This window comes from Scyliorhinus torazame, chromosome 1 (genome assembly GCF_047496885.1).
Source record: "Scyliorhinus torazame isolate Kashiwa2021f chromosome 1, sScyTor2.1, whole genome shotgun sequence".
Lineage (NCBI taxonomy): Eukaryota > Metazoa > Chordata > Chondrichthyes > Carcharhiniformes > Scyliorhinidae > Scyliorhinus > Scyliorhinus torazame.
In genome coordinates, this window is record NC_092707.1 from 130,109,107 (window position 1) to 130,128,326 (window position 19,220).

The 19,220-nt window shown below is 50.5% G+C and overlaps 1 protein-coding gene across 5 annotated transcripts in view; it reads left to right on the plus strand.

The window, feature by feature from the left end:
- LOC140412411 (glutathione hydrolase 1 proenzyme-like) overlaps positions 1 to 19,220 on the plus strand; it is a 141,231-nt gene that overhangs the window by 38,244 nt on the left and 83,767 nt on the right. Inside the window, exons 3-6 of one of the 5 annotated variants that reach the window (XM_072500820.1) lie at positions 5,700 to 5,984; positions 12,644 to 12,811; positions 14,768 to 14,898; positions 16,589 to 16,657. In XM_072500820.1, the coding sequence (XP_072356921.1) occupies positions 5,851 to 5,984; positions 12,644 to 12,811; positions 14,768 to 14,898; positions 16,589 to 16,657 (502 nt within the window). In that variant the 5' untranslated portion in view covers positions 5,700 to 5,850. Of the gene's footprint in view, positions 1 to 5,444; positions 5,985 to 12,643; positions 12,812 to 14,767; positions 14,899 to 16,588; positions 16,658 to 19,220 lie in introns of those variants that run through there. The other 4 variants (XM_072500823.1, XM_072500821.1, XM_072500822.1 and 1 more) reach the window with 4 other exon arrangements.

Below are 19,220 nucleotides of genomic sequence, written 5' to 3' on the forward strand. Positions count from 1 at the left end.
ACAGACACCCAGGTGAGCCAATCAACATACAGAACAGAACACGACCAATCACCAGACAGAACAGACAGACTTTCCAAGAGCCGGTGCAGACTCGATGGGCCGAATGGCCTCCTTCTGCACTGTGAATTCTATAAAGAAGAACACCAGAGGGGCTTCCAACTATAAAACACACGAGGCATCAGCACTCTGCCTCTTTCCACTGGTGACAACTGTAGTGAAAGCCAGGGTGTACAAATCATTCAACACCTTCTACACGTGGATCAGAGTTAGCCTGGTCTAGATAGTTAATGTTAGTTTGCTTAGAGTAGTAGAGAGTCAACCCACAGGCAGCTGTGTGCTTTGTTACTGAAGTTCAATAAATCTTATTGAACCAACGCCTATGTTTGGTGTATGCTTGATCATTTCAGTGCATCATGTTGCAGTCTGTGTTACCCCAGGGTGAACAACACAACATGCTACCAGGTGTGGTTACTGCTTCTAAGTAATTTACCTTCGAAAATTCACTGACGACCAGCAACTGCCTTCCAGTGGCATGGAAAAGATCCAGGCACCTCCACAGCTCCGGATCTCCGGGAACCTTGGCGTCAACTGGCGGGTCTTCAAGCAGAAATTCAGTCTATACCTTGAGGCCTTGGGCCTCGAACGTGCGTCCGAGGCCCGAAAAATCGCGCTGCTACTGTCGACTGCGGGGGACCAGGCCATCCAAATCTTCAATTCGCTCACATTTGCCGACGGTGAGGACAAGACCAAGTTCCAGACCATCTTAGCCAAATTCGACAGTCACTGTGAGGTCAAGACGAATGAAAGCTTCGAGCGTTATGTCTTCCAGCAGCGCCTTTAGGGTAAGGATGAGCCTTTCCAGTCTTTTCTCACTCATCTTCGCATTCTAGCGCAATCCTGCAACTGCAGTGACACCACTGACTCCCTCATCAGGGATCAGATCGTGTTAGGCGTCCACTCCGAAGTCCTGTGGGAGCAGTTCCTAAAAATAAAAAATATAACCCTGCCAGTGGCCATCGAGACGTGTAAAGTCCACGAACAGGCGAAAAGTCGCTTTTCCCGCCTGAAGTCTGCAGAGCAGGACCAACTTGCCTCCCACGAGGCTGAGAGTGTACAGGCCATCGCCCGAATGCGGCGCCTGAGCATCGATGAAGGCGGCCATTTCACACGTTTTTCGAGGGGTCCCACGTATGTGCACCACGGTCGGGAGATCGAAGCGGCCGAAGACTACACTGCGCAGGTGCGAGCGGCGGCTGACCGCACTGTGCATGTGTGACGACGCACTGAGCATCACGAGCGTCACAACGTCGACATGATGACGTGCCCCAACTGTGGCACCGCCCATTTAAAGCGGCAATGCCCTGCAAGAGGCAGGCGATGTCTCAACTGCAAGAAGCTTGGCCATTATGTGGCTTTTTGCAGGTCTGCACCTCCAATAGGGGGCCAGCGATCCCAGTTCCAACGCAGACACGTTCGAAGTGTGCATCAAAGGCTGCTGGATTTGGAACCTGATCCCGTCACGGGTCCAGAGGACGACTGCCCGGAGTCCCCATATCGAGTGGGCTTCATCACCATGCATGACAAGGCCTCCTCACACTCAGCAACACACACGCCCATCCTCCATGTGGATTATGCGGACGGGTGACGTGCCATAGTACAAGTCAACGATTGCAGCATCCGGTTCAAGCTGGGCACCGGTGCTTTGGCCAATCTAATAGCCCAAGCAGATCTTGCTCGTATCCAAAGGCAGCCAACAATTCTTCTACCGGTCTGCCAGTTGCTCGACTACAATGGCAATACCATCACTGCGTTAGGGTCCTGTCACCTGCATGTATCCAACAAGGCCATCAAGGCCACTTTGCGGTTTGAGATCGTCCAGCCCGGCAAGGCTTCTCTGCTTGGTGCCCATGCGTGCAAGTTACTCCATCTCGTCCAGCGTGTACATGCCATGTCCTCTGCCAACAGCACTCTTCACGCCGACATTGAAGAGCTGCTATTGCAATACCCAGGTGTGTTCAGTGAGATGGGTACGCTGCCCTACCGCTATAAAATTCTGCTCGGACCTGATGCCACGCCTGTCATCCATGTGCCACGCCGGGTGCCGGCGCCCTTAAAAGACCGTCTAAAGGTGCAGCTGCAGGAGCTCCAAGATCAGGGAATAATATCCAAGGTGACGGAACCAACTGACTGGGTCAGCTCGATGGTCTGTGTCAAGAAGCCCTCTGGAGAACTGCGCATTTGTATCGATCCCAAGGATCTGAACTGTAACATTATGAGGGAACACTACCCGATCCCGAAGCGGGAGGAGTTGACGAGTGAGATGGCACATGCCAAATTCTTTACAAAGCTGGATGCATCGCGTGACTTCTGGCAGATATAACTGGACGAGTCCAGCAGGACGCTCTGCACGTTTAATACACTCTTCGGAAGATATTGCTACAACCGCATGCCGTTTGGTATTGTTTCGGCCTCCAAAATCTTTCATTGAATAATGGAGCAAATGCTAGAGTGCATTGACGGTGTGCAGGTTTATGTTGACGACGTCATCATATGGTCCACGACCCCGGAGGAACATATTTCTCGTCTGCAACAAGTCTTCAGGCGCATACATGCAACGGCCTGAAATTAAATAAGAACAAATGGTCCTTTGGCAACGTCAATTAAGTTTCTGGGTGATCAGATCTCCTAGCAGGGCATGCAACCAGACTCGGACAAAGTCATGGCCATCAACACAATGAAAACCCCAGAGGACAAGTAGGCGGTCCTCCGCTTCCGAGGGATGGTAAATATTTTTGGGAAGCTCATTCCTAACCTCGCGTCACACACCACGGCCCTCAGGCACCTGGTGAGAAGTCCACCACTTTCCAGTGGCTACCCACACATCAAGCAGAGTAGTTTGAGTTGATAGCGAAGCTGACCACCGCTCCTGTTCTTGCTTTTTTTGACCCAGCGAGGGAGACTAAAATGTCCACAGATGCCAGCCAGGACGGAACTGGGGCAGTGCTCCCCCAGAAGGACGACACCTCGTCCTGTGCTCCAGTGGCCTACGTGTCAAGGGCCATGACCCCCACTGAGCAAAGATATGCTCAAATAGAGAAAGAATGCTTGGGCCTTCTCACTGGCATCATGAAATTCCACAATTATGTCTCTGGTCTCCCGACCTTTACAGTAGAGACGGACCACAGACCCCTAGTGCACATTATACACAAGGACTTAAATGACATGACACCCAGGCTCCAGCGCATTCTCCTTCGACTCCGCAGGTATGATTTTGAACTGGTTTACCCACCTGGAAAGGAGTTAATCATCGCGGATGCCCTGTCACATGCCATCACCTCGCCATGTGAGCAGGTAGACTTCATACACGACATTGAGGCACAGGTGCAACTGTGTGCCAGCACCCTCCCGACATCCGACGAACGACTCGTCATCATTCAAGAAGAGACCGCCAAGGACCCTCTTCTGCAGCGGGTCATACATCACCTCATGAGTGGCTGGCAGAAAGGGCAATGCCCCCAATACTATAATGTAAAGGATGACCTAACTGTTGTCGAGGGAATCCTCCTGAAATTGGATCGCATCGTCATTCCGTGCAGCCTCCAGAGCTTGGTGCTCACGCAGATACACGAGGGATGCCTCGGTATTGAGAAGTGCAGGCGCAGGGCCCGGCAGGCTGTCTATTGGACCGGCATCAATGAGGATATATGAAACAGGGTCCTCAATTGCGCGACCTGCCAGCGCTTCCAGCCTGCTCAGCCCAAAGAAACGCTCCAGCAGCACAAGATCGTGACCTCTCCGTGGTCTAAGGTCGGCGTTGACCTTTTTCACACCAACGGGCGTGACTACGTCCTGATAATTGATTATTTCTCCAGTTACACCGAGGGAGTGAAACTGTCTGACCTAACATCCAGGACTGTCATAAAGGCCTGCAAGGAGGCATTTGCCAGGCATCGAATCCCGCTCACGGTTATGAGCGACAACGGTCCCTGTTTCTATAGTCAAGAATGGTCCAACTTCGCAAAGCAATACCACTTCCAGCAGATCACCTCGAGCCTGCATTACCCGCAATCTAAAGGGAAGGTCAAAAAAGGGGTCCATATCGTGAAGCAGATGCTCTGTAAGGCTGCGGACTCAGCTTCAGACTTTCATCTTGCTCTTCTGGGGTACAGGGCAACGCCCCTGTCAACGGTATGTCTCCGGCACAGCTCCTTATGAATCATAACCTGCGGGCGACTGTTCCGGCCATTCATGTACCTGACCTGGATCACCTTCCAGTGCTGCAAAACATGCAGCAGATCAGAACCCGGCAAAAGATCACATACGATGCTCATGCTACTGATCTGCCCGTGCTCTCTCCGAAGGACGCTGTTTGCATCAAGTTGCCTGGTGGAGGCTGGTCAGCTCCAGCTATTGTTGTTCGACAGGCTGCACCCAGGTCATTTGGTTCGTATGGCTGATGGATCTATTGTCAGCGCAACAGAAGGGCACAACGCAAACTTGCCTGCCCACCACCGGATCTCACGTTCCCAGATGTTGTTTTGCCATATCCGGACACCTCGCTCCACGAGGCCACCAATCTGGTTGTATGCCAACCTGTCAAGACACCATCATCCCCGCCTCCACCTCTCAGGCGGTCCACAAGAATCCGATGACAGCCCCAACAACTGGACTTCTAAATAGTTCCTTTGTATATATACTGTTATGTTTCTGCACGCTAGACACCTTACATGTACATATTCATTCACTCACCAATTGCTGTATGTAGTTACTTTTGTAAATATGTCATATATACTCTAAGCAGCCGACAAATTTTTTTAAAAAGGAGGGATGTCAGAATATGCACCCATGCACATCATGAGGTAAAGGCAGGCAGTGACAGACACCCAGGTGAGCCAATCAACATACAGAACAGAACACGGCCAATCACCAGACAGAACACCAGAGGGGGGCTTCCAACTATAAAACACACAAGGCATCAGCACTCTGCCTCTTTCCACTGGTGACAACTGTAGTGACAGTCAGGGTATACAAATCATTCAATACCTTCTACACGTGGATTAGAGCTAGCCTGGTCTAGATAGTTAATGTTAGTTTGCTTAGAGTAGTAGAGAATCAACCCATAGGCAGCTGTGTGCTTTGTTACTGAAGTTCAATAAATCTTATTGAACCAACGCCTACGTTTGGTGTATGCTTGATCATTTCATTGCATCGTGTTGCAGTCTGTGTTACCCCAGGGTGAACAACACGACATGTATGTTGACCAATATCTGAATAGAAAAGCCAAGTGAAGGTTTCATGTATAAGATACATTCAAAACATTAAACCTCTTTCTTTTCTTGTTACACTTGCTGATGGATCCACTCACTGTGTTTCCAGCGTTTGCTGTTTGTGTTTCAGCTTCCCAGCATTTGCAGTTTGTTGCTCTTTTTGTTTATGCTTTAACAGAATATTGTAACGGTCTGGGTCATCCAGACTTAATCCCTCTCACTTATTTTGAAGCATGATTATGATTCGGTTAATGGATTACAGCTTACCCTCCCCCATAATTATCTGTACAGTGTTCACAATGTTGTTTCTAATTGGCTAAGTGTTAATCCAATAATAGCCAATGTTGCAGTTAGGTAGGCTGTTGACATTAACATCAGAACCAGAAATGTTTTCATTTCAATCCATTGGAACATCAACTTATATTTTAACAGCAACTGTTGCAAAGCAATCACCATGGTGATTTGAGGGAAGAACCACAAGTGATTGTTGTCAATTGAGAGAAAGGAGCTACTGTTCATGTGAAGTGAAGACCTCAGTCAGAGAAAATCTATGCCGCACCGAACTTATTGAACAGATCTAAAAATGCTTGAGGAAAACCCGACTGAACTCGGTGTACTTAGTGAGGATGGTTCAAACACAATCCCGCTGCAATCTGAGATTAAACAGGATGATGTTAAGAATCCTGCAAGGACTGACACTGGAACATTAAAAAACAGGTAAATCTATTTGTCTCTTTCTCTTATTGATATGGTCTGGAATGCACCACTTGAGAGGGTGACGGAAGCAGATTCAATAATAGCTTTCAAAAGGGAATTGAATAAATACATGAAGGGAAATCTGCGGGGCAACGTGAAAAGGACAGATGCAATGGGATTAGGAGTGGCACAGGTACATAGGGGCTGAATGGCCTCCTGTGCTGGATCATTCAATTATATGATTCCCTCCAGTCCCAAAAGCGATGTGCGGTTGCACACAAGTGATAGTTCCTCACCGGAGAGGCCAAAGACCGAGGGCGGGATTCTCCGATATTGAGGCAGAGTGTCCGCGCCGTCGTGAATGCCGTCGCATTTCACGACGGCGCGAAACAGCTGCAGGCACGATTGATTCAGGCCCCGAAAAGGGGCCAGCAGTGGGGCCGCGAGAAACGCGGTGGGTGTGGCGCCAGAGCAGCGGCGTCATCGCGCGACGCCACGCCGTGTCATTTAAAGTGCGCGATCCGCGCACAGGACCCGAAGGATCGAGATGGCTGAGCTCCGGCATGCCGCTCCCAGGTTCCGGGACAGTGATCTCGAGACGCTGCTGGACGCTGTAGAAGAGCGCAGAGCCATCGTGTGCCCAAGACGTGGGCACCGGCAACTATCCAGCAATGTGAAGCGCGGCTGGCGTGAGGTGGGCACCGCGGTTGGCGCTGTGGGGCACACCCCCCGCTCTGGAGACCAGTGCCGTAAGATGCTCCACGACCTCACGAGGGCTGCCAGGATAAGTACCTCGAGGGTTCCCCTGGGCCACCCACCACGCCTCCCTCCCCCCCCCACCATGTTTTGCGGGGGCCCCCCTGCCCACACAGGAGGGGGAGGGTTGGGGACACCACATTGTACCCAACCCACATGGGCAACACCCCCACCTTGAGAGCTGCCATGGCGTGGTGCCCAGTGTCCCCCACCCAATCATAATGTTGCCAACATCTGCACGTCTTGATGCTGACCGCCTAACTCTGATGCTTCCCCCCCCCGCAGGATAACACTGCTCACAACCAACGTGAGCGTACAAGAACCGGGGGGGGGGATCACCTGTGCTGCACACCCTCACCGTCCATGAGCAGAGGGCTCTGGAACTCGCTGGGGGAGCGCCACCCGGGAGTTAGCGCCATGCCAGATCGGAGGCGCAGGACCAAGTGAGACTCCCCGTCTTGGCTACACCCCCTCAGCCTGTCACCTCCCCCCCCTTCACACTGCAACCCCATACCACTGCCCCCAAGCCCCCTCCTTTCAACCCACCCCGTGACACATACCCCTCGACCCCCTAACCCTCCCAACACTCCACACTGCCCCCTCCACCCCCTCACACTGCCCCCTCCACCCCCTCACACCCGACTCCGCGTGTCTAACGATACATGCCTCATTGTCTTCCCCAGGCCCAGGAGCCGATCATCCAGGGTCGTCTCGGACAAGCCCCCGCCATCCAGCTGCAAGCCCCCACGAACGCACGGCAGAGAGGGAAAGGAAGACGGACAGGACGGCCCTCCTCTGATGCCGGGGCACTGGAGGGTGACGCACAGAGGACAGACAGACACGACATGGACGAACACTGGACGGACAGTCGGGACACAGATGGTCGTGAGTCGGACGAAGAGAGGGCTGCGAGCCAGGACAGTGACGCAAAGAGGACGGCCAGACAGTCAACGGACACACTGGACACGGCACCTAACATGGGCCGCGGACTAGTTGCATCGGTCCAAGGAGCGCCACAGGAGACCCCAGACCTGGAGACAGATGAGGACCTTGAGTTTGCGGCACTGCTGTCACCCACAACATCCACCATCGCAGATACACTCACCACCGTTGGGCACATAAGTGATGAGGCTTCGGGGTCACTGACTGGTGCGCACCACACAGCCGAACCGGGACAGCAGGTAGAGGTAGGAGCAGCCGAGGGACTGGACGGTCGGAGGGCAGCCCAGACCCAGCACCCAGCTGCCACCCAGTCAGTTCCCGGGTTCCTGGACTTACTAGACCCGTCAACAGACCCGATGCATTTGGAAACCCAGGGAGTGGGCAACGGGATGACGGTCGTCTTCCAGCAACTGCAAGTCCATCCACGTCTAGAGCAGGGAGTGGTGCCAGTCATGGCTGCCACCCAGGCCGACACCGCACGGATGGTGTCCGCATTGGAGGCACTGGGGGCAACGGTTTCGGCCATGGGTCAAGTTCTGCAAGGCATGGGGCTTGATGTGCACGCGTCATCTGTGGCCCAGGGCTGCACTCTCTCAGGCTGCCATGCCCAGAGCCAGCTGTACATTGCCGCCGCACTCCGGGGTCTGGCCCAGTCTCAGCAGGCCATGGCCCTCTCCCAGCAGGCCATCGCTGAGAGTATCGGCGGCCTTGCCTATGTGCTGGATGGCGTCGCAGAATCCCAGCGGTAGGTTGCGCAGTGCCTGACAGGGATGTCGCACTCCCTGAGCTCCATCGCTGGGAATGTTCAGACCCTGGTCGATTCCACAATGGGCCTCCAGGACTGGCAGCGCCAGGTGTCGGTGGTGCCATGGCACCTGTCTCCGCTCGCACCACTGTCCCATAGTGAGGCCCGGGGGCCACCGGGCTCCCTGAGGGAGGAAGAGGTTCTGGTGGCCGTCCCAGTTACTCCAGCAAGGGACGTCCTGGAACACTCGGACTCCCCCTGTTCCGTCCCTGGTGCATCTGGTGGGCAGTGGAGAGAGCAGGGTGGCATCACGCCATCCAGCACGCCTGCCGAGCAGCCTGGCCCATCCAAGCCGGGACGCCCCAGGAAACGCGCGCCGACGGGGACCAACGTCGCAGGGCAGGAGTCTCAGCCGTCCGCCTCCACTCCTGCTGTACCGTCTGGGGAAACACCAAGACGTAGTGGTAGGGCCTGTAAAGCCAAAAGGTTAGACATGTAGTAAGTTGGCACGGGTGCAGGGCACAGCTTAGTTGTAGGGGCTAGGACACTTGTATGTGAATGTCACGATTAAAGACAATGTTACACCAGACCTAGATGCCTCTGTGCTACATCCGGTGCCTGAGGGGTCGTGAGGGTGACCGAGTGATGCTGGGGGTCGAAGTTCTGTACAACGGTGAGGACGGGTGTGTGTTTCTTCCCCCCCCCCCCAACACCCCGTCGCCCTCAGCACACCAATGGCAGCTGCCCCACATGGTCATGTGGTGGATTGTCCGTGACGCATACAGGGACCACCGAGGTGGAGGGTTCAGATATGGCCATGAGTCAGACATTGTCTAGCGTTCCGGAGCTCACAGCTCATCGCAGAGCGGGTTGTCATCATTCAACATGGCACTGATCGCACCCACTGACACAAGCAACTGTGTTAAAACATTCACGATGTGCCGCAGGTGTAAGGTCCTGTGAAAGTGGTGGTGTGGGCGGTAGGGTTGTGCGATGGTGCGGGAATTGGGGCATGCTGGGTGGTGCGGTTGTGCGCGATCCGTGGTGCAAGTGCCTTGCTCAGTGATGCCCTCCCCCTAGTTAGTGAAACGTGCGGCGACCAACGCTTCCCGTGCTCGCTCTCCTAGCTGGTGTCCCCGTGCAGCCTCCCGGCCATATCCCGCCCCCAGGTCGTGTCTGTGCACCCACCCCTCCCCATCCTCCTCCTCCTCCTACTCATGTGCAGAGGCGTCGTCCTCATCGGGCTCCTCCTGTGCATCCTCCTCCAGGACCTCGCCCCTCTATTGGGCAATGTTGTGCTACACACAGCAGACAACTATGCGCCCGACGGGGTGGTACTGCAGGGCCCCTCCAGAGCGACCCAGGCACCGGAATCTCATCTTCAGGAGGCCAAAGCACCTTTCCACAACACCCCTGGTTGTTGCATGGGCCTCATTATAGCGGGTCTCCGCATTTGTCTGTGGCCTCCGTATAGGTGTCATCAGCCACGACCGCAACGGTTAACCCCTGTCGCCCAGCAACCAGCCCCTCAGCTGGGGGGAGGTCCCTCGAAAATAGCGGGGATGAAAGAATGAGCCAGTATGAAAGCATCATCCATGCTGCCAGGATATTGGGCGCACACGTGTATTATCTTTATGCGATGGTGGCAGACCACCTGAATGTTCATCGAGTAATTCCCCTTCCTGTTCAGGAAAACGTCCCTGTTATCCGAGGGTGAACGCATGCCGACGTGCACCCCATCAATCACCCCCTGGACCATCGGCATCCCGGCCACGGAGGTGAATGAGCAGCTGGCACGGGGCCCTCTGCAGCCAGTCCCTCTGCTGCAACCGCCGCTCCAGCAGCCGCTCTAAGCCACCTGCGTCGGCGGCGCCGAATGGCCACTTGCAGGGCAGCTGCTCCCACCACGGCGGCTAGCATAGCTGGCTGGTGGTCAAACATGATGAACTACACGAAGAGGGGGGTGGTGTTGGGAAGAAGCGACAACAACATGTTTAACGATGGCACTTTGACACCTCGACAGCCAGGGCCCGTGAGATACATGGGTGCCCCGGCTGCCTGGTTTTGCTGCAGACACACATGCAACCTTCACCCTGCCCACCGTACCCATCTACCACCCACTTCACCCCATCCCTGCTCATTGCAGCGCCACTGGCCTCAGCCCATCACCATGACCTGCACTTGGAAGCGTGTCTTTGCCACCGTCCTGCCATGGCAGGCTGGCTGGCATGTGGCTCCCGCGGATAACCTTGCCCACCCTCCAACCCCCACCCACCCCCACAGCATGGCGGCATAATTTCCTCCACCCCCTCCCCATTCCTCCACCCCCTCCTCCTTTCCCCACCCCCTCCTCATTCCTCCACTCACCTCCTCCTTTCCCCACCCCCTCCTCATTCCTCCACCCCCTCCTCCTTTCCCCACCCCCTCCTCATTCCTCCACTCACCTCCTCCTTTCCCCACCCCCTCTTCATTCCTCCACCCCCTCCTCCTTCCCCCACCCCCTCCTCACTCCTCCACCCCTCCTCCTTTCCCCGTCCCTCCTCATTCCTCCACCCCTCTCCTCCTTCCTTCCCCCTCCTCCTTTCCCCACACCCTCCTCGTTTCCCCACCCCCTCCTCATTCCTCCACCACCCTCCTCCTTTCCCCACCCCCTCCTCATTCCTCCACCCCCCTTCTCCTTCCTCCACCCCCTCCTTTCCCCACCCACTCCCCTCATCCTTCCCCTCCCCTCCTCCTTTCCCCACTCCTTCCTCCATCCCCTGCTCCTTCCTCCACCCCCTGCTCCTCCCCCCCCCCTCCCCGAGCATGGCGGCATCCTTCTCCTACCAACCCCCCCCTCCCCCCACTCCGGGCATGGCGGCATCCTTCTCCGAGAACTCTCCCACTGCCCCCCCAGCACCGGCCGTGGACGCCACTTCCTGCTGCGTGTGGTGAGGCCGGCCACTCACCTCCTTCCTCCACACGTCAGTCGTGCTGGCTGACGAATTTATTTACCAGAGGTAAATACCTGGGGTCACGCCGTCGGGACTTCGGCCCATCCGGGCCGCTGAATAGTGGGGGGCCCGGAGAATCGCCGTACTTAGTACCTCGGGCGAGTCTCTGGCAGGCGCGGCGCCAACCTCGATGACGCCGTTCTCGCCGGTTGGGAGAATGGCGGAACGGCATTGGACCGGCGGCGCGAGAGAAAATGGCGCGAACGCCGATTCTCCCATACGGCGCAGCATGGGACAATCCCGTCCCGTCTGTCAAACAGGGGATGTGGATCCCCTGCTTCTGGCTCAATTGTGATAATTCAAATTGGTAGAAGACCAGGAATGGTTCCGGAATATTCCTGGCTTGGTAAGTCTCGGGGGCAATAACCAGTTTCACATACTTACCATGGCAGTTTGCAGAAGATTGTTGATTTATTACTTTTTTTTTCCAATTAAGGGGCAATTTAGCCTGGCCAATCCACCTAGCCTGCACATCTTTGAGTTGTGGGGGTGAGACCAACGCAGACACGGGGAGAATGTGCAAACTCCACACAGTGACCCGGGGCCAGGATTGAGCCCGGGTCCTCAGTGCCATGAGGCAGTAGTGTCAACCACAGTGCCACCGTGCTGCCCAACAGATGTTTTTTTTAATCACTTAATTTTACTTCAAAGAAGGAAATTAAAGAAGATCCAAAAGCTCTTTACCGCCAATGAAATACAGTACTTTGGATGTGTCGTCACTATTGTACTGTAAAAATGTGGCAGGCAATTTGTGTGCAACCAGGCACCACATGATAATGGCCAGCTTCTCTGACCTGTTTTAGTAATGTTGGTTGAAGGAGAAATATTGACAAGAACAGATGGAATGTACCACCTGAGAGGGTGACGGAAGCAGATTCTTTTAGATAAATTGAACTCAGATATGTTGAACATTGATCCCAAACTAGGGGCACAGACTGGAGTTTAAATGAGACTCTGTATTTTCAAGAAAAGTAAATAAAAAACTTTAAAATGTTATTTCACCTGGCTTTTGTAAAATTGGCCAACGTTCCCTGATGGGTTTTTGGGGGGAAATTCAAGCCCAAGTAGACTACAGCAATTGTACCATATGAAGCCATCCTAATACATATTTAGATGTGTTTGGTTACAGCCCCAAAAAATGACAATTAGTAACGTAATATGTAATTATCATCATCACAAGATCTTGGATTATTAGATTTGATTATTAATGTTGATTTACTGCAAGCTAATCCATGGAACTTGAGTTTTTATTTCAGAAAGAAGATGTGCTGTGTCACTGGGATTCTTCTGATTATCATTGTTATTATTAGTATTGGAGCAATCGTGCATCTGCAATGGAGATGTAATGCCTGTGTGCTTTATAAGAACACTGGTGTAGCTTCAGATGCAGCACCTTGTTCCAAAATTGGCAGGTAAACCACAATATTAATTTATAAATCTTCTAAACACATTTATTTAAAATGTATTGAAATCCCGGAATGTGTTAACATTGTCACAGCCCCAGCGGTGCCCCAGCAATCTTTTCTAGAATAAGCACTGAGGGGTGTTTGCACCTCTGTCACCTCTATTTGTTGTGCCATGGATGTGCCTGGATGTAGATGCCATTGTCAGCTTGCCTTTCTTTGAGAAGAGCAGCCAAGAGATCTGAGTTGCATAATTTCTTAGCCAAAAGTCGCTGTGTGCGCGTCCTCTTGCTGCGAAGCTGGTACATTCCTGCCGTTCCTTACCCCTAAAACTCTCTCAGCTTGAATTCAGCACCCTGGTGAGGGGCTTTCCCTTGACAAATATAGATGTAGGAGTCGGACGTTCCATCATTCAGCGAGATAGATCATAGTCGATCTGTGAGTGAACTCCAGGTACCCACCTTTGTCCCTTAATACCCACACAACAGAAATCTAGTAATCTCTAATTTGAAAATATATGCTCTTTCCGCATCAACTGTCATTTGTGGAAAGAGTTCCAAACTTCTAACAAACTTTGTAGGTGGAAGTGTTTTTAATTTCACTCCTGAAAGACCTACCTCGCTATGTTCCCTAGTCCCTTTAGCTAGTGCATGGTAAGATGGAAGCAACTGACTTATTGAGACGGTTGTGATAAAGGAATATCGGGTAGGATCTTGGTCCAGTGATCTTTTTCACCTGGCCTGTTGCTCATCATCATGATCTTCTTCATCCTCAGCAAGTCAACAATGAAAATATTTATTTCCTTTTCCTCCCCCGATCATCATTTGGGGCTTCATCTTTCTCTGACCTCTCTCTTCCCCCATTCTGCAGGAATGAAAGTGACAAACCAAGAAAAAGTGAGCATAATCCTCAAGGATTTAATATACAATAAATGCTAAGAAAGCTTCTGACCATCAATTGCTACTTGTGATACCATGGGGAAAGTCTAGAACCCAGTAACCTGCAGCTTGCACTGTGCCACCAATCTCACCATTTCCCCAACAGCTCTATCACCAACTTCTCATAGGGCCTTGATTTACCTTGCTTTCAGGGCCCTGTTCAAACTAGTGGCAGATGCTCATTAGTCTATGCATCGACAGTGGATCCCAGCAGAAGATAGCGATGTAGTCCATGTGTAGTGAGACTTTGACTTGTACTCACTGCCTGGGATTGTCAACCCTCGTATGCGTCATCTTTATGATGGACTCTGCTAAAGGCTCAATACAATAAGTGAGCGGTACAGGGGAGAGAGGGCAGCCGTGTCTGACTACCAATTTTATCAGAAAGCTTTCCAGTTCCCACCCATTGACTGAAACAGAGTTATTGATATCTGTGCAGAGCAGTTGGGTCCACTGGGGATTCCCTCCCCAAATTCCATTCCGGAGAGCACATTCATCATGCAGATATTCTGCCACAGGCCTTCTGATGAAGCACGTGTCCAGCCCCCTGACCCACTCATAGGCAAAGATATTCCCGAGTAGGACGAGGCTCTCCGAGATCGTCCTGTTTGGGTGCGGTGCAGGTCTGATCAAGGTGGATCACCAACTCCAGAGCAGACTTGACCCAGTTGGAAGTAACTGCATAGATTTCTCTTTGGAATTCATTTGAATCTGCAAGTCTAATTTAGGTTATACAAGTTTAGGGAAGTTCCAATGTTAAAAGCACTTTACATCAATTCTAAATTTATTGCGTGAATGAGCCCAAATTCTTTCTATAGTTCCTATCTTAAGCGGTGACTTCATAAACTCAGAACAATTGCAAAAAGAACCTGGACCACAAGTGCTGTAAAAAATAGATCCTGTGTGTGTCATTGGATCCTAATTTGCATGATTTAATCAGACTCTATCCTCGCTATCATTCCATGTGTGCGGTGTTCTGCTGTTGGGCATTTTCATTCCTATAGTCTGGGGCTTTGCTTTCTTCCAGGGACATCATGAAGTGGAATGGATCAGTGGTGGATGCAGCCATTGCAGCTTTGCTCTGCATTGGACTGGTGAACGCGCACAGTATGGGCATTGGAGGAGGCTTGATTCTCACCATCTACAATGCATCAACAGGTTCATCCTATCCCCATTCAAACATTTCCTTCTTTCTTTTTATTCTGTGGTGATATTATTTTAAGTTTTTTTTATAAATGTTTTTTATTGGGTTTTTGAACAGAGTACATTTACAGTTATGTACACAGATTGAAATATATATATTTTTAAAAACTGGTAGGATATTGTACACCAGCTCAAAATCAGCAACTCTGTACAGTTAGCAATATTAGATTTAAGAAATAAGTAGGTGTATGTTTGTGGGGGGCGGGGAAAACTGGGGATGTATTTATCCATTTGGGTGCCGGAGAAACAATTACAGTAGTTATGTCCAATACAGAGAGAGGGCAATACGAGAATGGATCTGGTGTTGGTGTTGTTACTTGCTTCTCCCAGACGGGTTTTCGCTGCCGTTGTTGGTGCGCGTTCACCTCCGCTTCGGCCGTTCATCCCGTCTTTCTCCCATATTTTCTTGCACAAGATAATATTTTAAGTTGATCAGAACATGTTTAAGTGGAATAAAATTAGAATTTGAGGAGCATAATTATTGCTTTGCCTTTATTTTTATTTTCTTTCTTTCTTGCCTTCTGCTCTATCTTTCCTGCCTTCCTTTGCATGGTACAAACAATAAGGGAGCAATGTTTCTTCATCCACTGTGGTGGAGTAACTCAGCAGATTTTCCTTTTACACCATTTAAAGATTTTTGGCTATTGGAATGAAGGCCCTTTTTGGCCCTTGAGCCAACCATTTCTTCAACAACTGATTGTGTACCGTTCTGGTATGTAAAATGCATCTGTATAGCACCCCATCCCACCTCATCACCAATTGTGTTGAATTAAGTGCAGTGGCTCAGTTGACAAACAGAAATATCCCACCATTGAAGGCCCTGTATAAAGTTCTTTTTTGTTTGTACTTCATTCATAAAATTTGTAAATGTACATTGCACAAGTTGAAATTTGACACCATACAAAATGCAATACAGATTGGTTTCTTTCAATACCCAAGTTGCCTCACTATCCTTGCCATTACAGATTATATTTACAATGTACATTTACATTTCAAGTCTTCTCTGCTGCATACAGTCCAAAGGGTTTTATATGGTTTCCAGCCCCTGTATACCAACTTGAACAACCTGCATCTGGATTATGGAGCATTGGTTAAAAAAAAACAATAATTTAAATTATGAAAACCCAGACTGTATGACTCTCCCAGCCAATGGAAGATGTTAGGTGCCAAAAAGCAAAAGAAAGGAATCAAACTGGAGAGAGAGCATAAAAATATAGAAAAAGGATAAAACTCAATGGAAAAAAACTCAAGGCATGGTGGCACAGTGGTTAGCACTGCTACCTCACAGCACCAAGGACCTGGGTTCAATTCCGGCCTTGGGTGACATTCTGTGGGGAGTTTGCACATTCTCCCCTTGTCTGCGTTGGTTTCCATCTGGGTGCTCCAGTTTCCTCCCACAGTCCAAAAGATATGCAGGTTAGGTGGATTGATCATACTAATTTGCCCCTTAATGTCCAAAGATATGCAGATGAGGTGGGGTTACAGGGAAATGATGGGTTCGTGGGTCAAGGTAGGGCAGTCTTTCAGAGAGTCAGGGCAGACTGAGTGGGCTGACTGGCCTTCTTCTGCACTGTAGGAATTCTATGGAAACAGGTTATTCTTCTAGCTCTAATTCAATTTTTAACAATTTCATATTTCTCTTCAGGACAGGTTGAGGTTATTAATTCAAGAGAGGTGGCTCCAGAGCAAGAAATGACAAGGAGCTTGGAAACAGGTAAGCCATGAGATATTGAGACTGAGGTTGACCGCAATGTTGTTTTATTAAGATGCAAATCGGAAACATCTTTGGATTGCAAGAGAACTGAATCACATTTTGAATCATGAAATTCTCGAGAAAAGCATTCACTGGCTTTCTCACAACATTGTCATGCAAAGCGTGGCACAGTGGTGCAATGGTTAGAACTGCTGCCTCACCCCGCTGAGAATCCGCGTTAGATCTCGGCCTTGGGTCACTGTCCGTGTGGAGTTTGCACATTCTCCCTGTGTCTGCGTGGGTCTCACCGTCGCAACCCAAAGATGTGCATCATAGGTGGATTGGCCACGCTACATTGCCCCTTAATTGGAAAAAGAAATAGTTGTACGCAATAAATTAAAAAAAAAATATTGTCATGCAAAGTTCTCGACCAATTGTATGCAAATACCTTGGGCTGGATTCTCTATCGGCGGGATCCTCTATTTTGCCGGCACTGCACTCACGCCCACGGATTTCCCGATGGCATTGGCCTGCCCACAATGGGAATCCCCATTGGCTGGCTGCCAGGACAGACAATCCTGCTGCCAGTGGGGGTGGGGTGGGGGGGGGGGAGGGGGGGGGGGGGGGGCGCTGCATCAGAAAATGTGTGCGGCAGGACAGAGAATCCCACCCCATAACTCTACTTTGAATTTGTTTGGTGCTTGAGCATTTCTACAGGCTAACTATTCTACACGTCCTGCTGAACACACTGGATGCAGCAAAACCCATTTTCTGATCCATTACTATGGTCATGTCACTGTCCGAGTGATTGTTGTTACCAGGACGACGGACCGCTTCAACTGGTATTGTTTATCAATTGTTGTCAAGCGACTGATGGAAGTGGTCATTGGAACCTTCATTTGTGTCAGTTTACTAATGTCAGCCTTCTTGTTGAGGTGTCTGAGTGCCACTAATATATATTTTTTCCAGCAAGCACAAGTCACAGAAACCATAAAATCAGCAGAAGGCCATCCAGGCCTCCCAGCCTGTTCCCCCATTTAATTAGATCCTGGTTGACATGCATCTTAATGCCGCCTGTCATTCTCTGTTCTGTAAACCTTAAATCTTTGCCGAACAAATATCTGATAATTCCACTTCTGAAACTCTCAGTTGACACCCAATTACTGCAGCTTTTTAGGGGAGAGTTTCAGAGAGCCCCCCTTTGTCAGTGATCTTGGTGTAGTCTATTCCCTGTAGTATGTAGGAACAGTCAGCAGTAATCAATTTTAAACCTCTGGATACTGTGTGCAGCAAAGAAAACCTTTAACTAATCCGTCCTCGAGATAAATGCTTAACTTTTTGACACATTATTCATTATCAGAGCAATTAAGATGTCTCTCCAAATTTGAAATATTTGCAGTTGCCTTATGGATTTACCCCAAGTGAATTAATAAGAACTACAGGACCTTGGCAGAATTTTACGTTGCCCGGGTGACTGGGCGTGATCCAGAACCGCGTGAAATCACATGCGTGTCCCAACGTCATCGCACACTCACGTAAAATTTTGTTTGGCGGACACACTCAAATCAGAAGTGCGCCCGCCAACAATCAAACTGGCAATTTAGCCCATTAAAGGGCCAATTGAAAGCAATTTTATGCGGATCGTCAATCTGTACGATTGGTGGGGGGGCCAATTGGCCAGGTGACATTTACATTTTACCTGCATCCTCGATCCAAGGTGGGTTGAACCGTGAGGGCTGAAATAATTTTTTAAAAAGTGTTTGGGGACTGAGGTTTGTGTTTGAATGTGCTAACTAGACAGTGTTTTTCCACCCGGATTTATTTTGTATTGGTTTGTAGCTCCCTGAGACAGCTCCACAGTGGCTGTCCCCTGAAGGAAGCCCATTAGAAGCACTGGACCGGACCCTCCCTATCTCGGCACCCGACCTCACTGGCAGCATTGAGCCTTTCCCAGCACATGTTTGATCCTGGCTGCCCGTTAATTGGCCATCCGCTGTGAAATCGCATTCTGGAACGGGAACGGCCAGAAGCCTGTTTCTGCCCGATAGGCGCAACATTCAGGCCTTGTGCTTGACAGAATCAAAAGTCTTTATGCTGACAAGGGCCGTGTAACATTGTCTAATTAGCAGTTGTTCTTTTTTTTGTCAGCAGTTTGATTACTTCGAATTTATGTCTGAACTGTCCATTGTAGGTGACAATAGCAACGAAGCGTATGTTTCTGCTGATCATGACTAATGCAAGACAACTACTGTGGATGGTGGAGGTGAGGGTTGGGGATACAGGGTAGATGATGAGAGCAGTGGCAATCATAGAGGATGTACATTCCACAGGAATATTGAGTGTTTCAATATTTGCAGCGGAGGTAGGGTGCTGCAGGAATATCTGTGTTTAAAGGGAAATATCGAAAAAAGAAGCAAGAATAAGCCATTCAGCCCTTCAAGCCTGCTCCACCATTCAATATGATCATGACTGATCCTCTATCTCAAAGCCACACTCCCGTGCTCTCCTCATACTCCTTGGCACTGTTAGAGTCTAGAAATCCATCTAATTCCTTCCTAAATATCATCAGTGACTTCATTTCCAC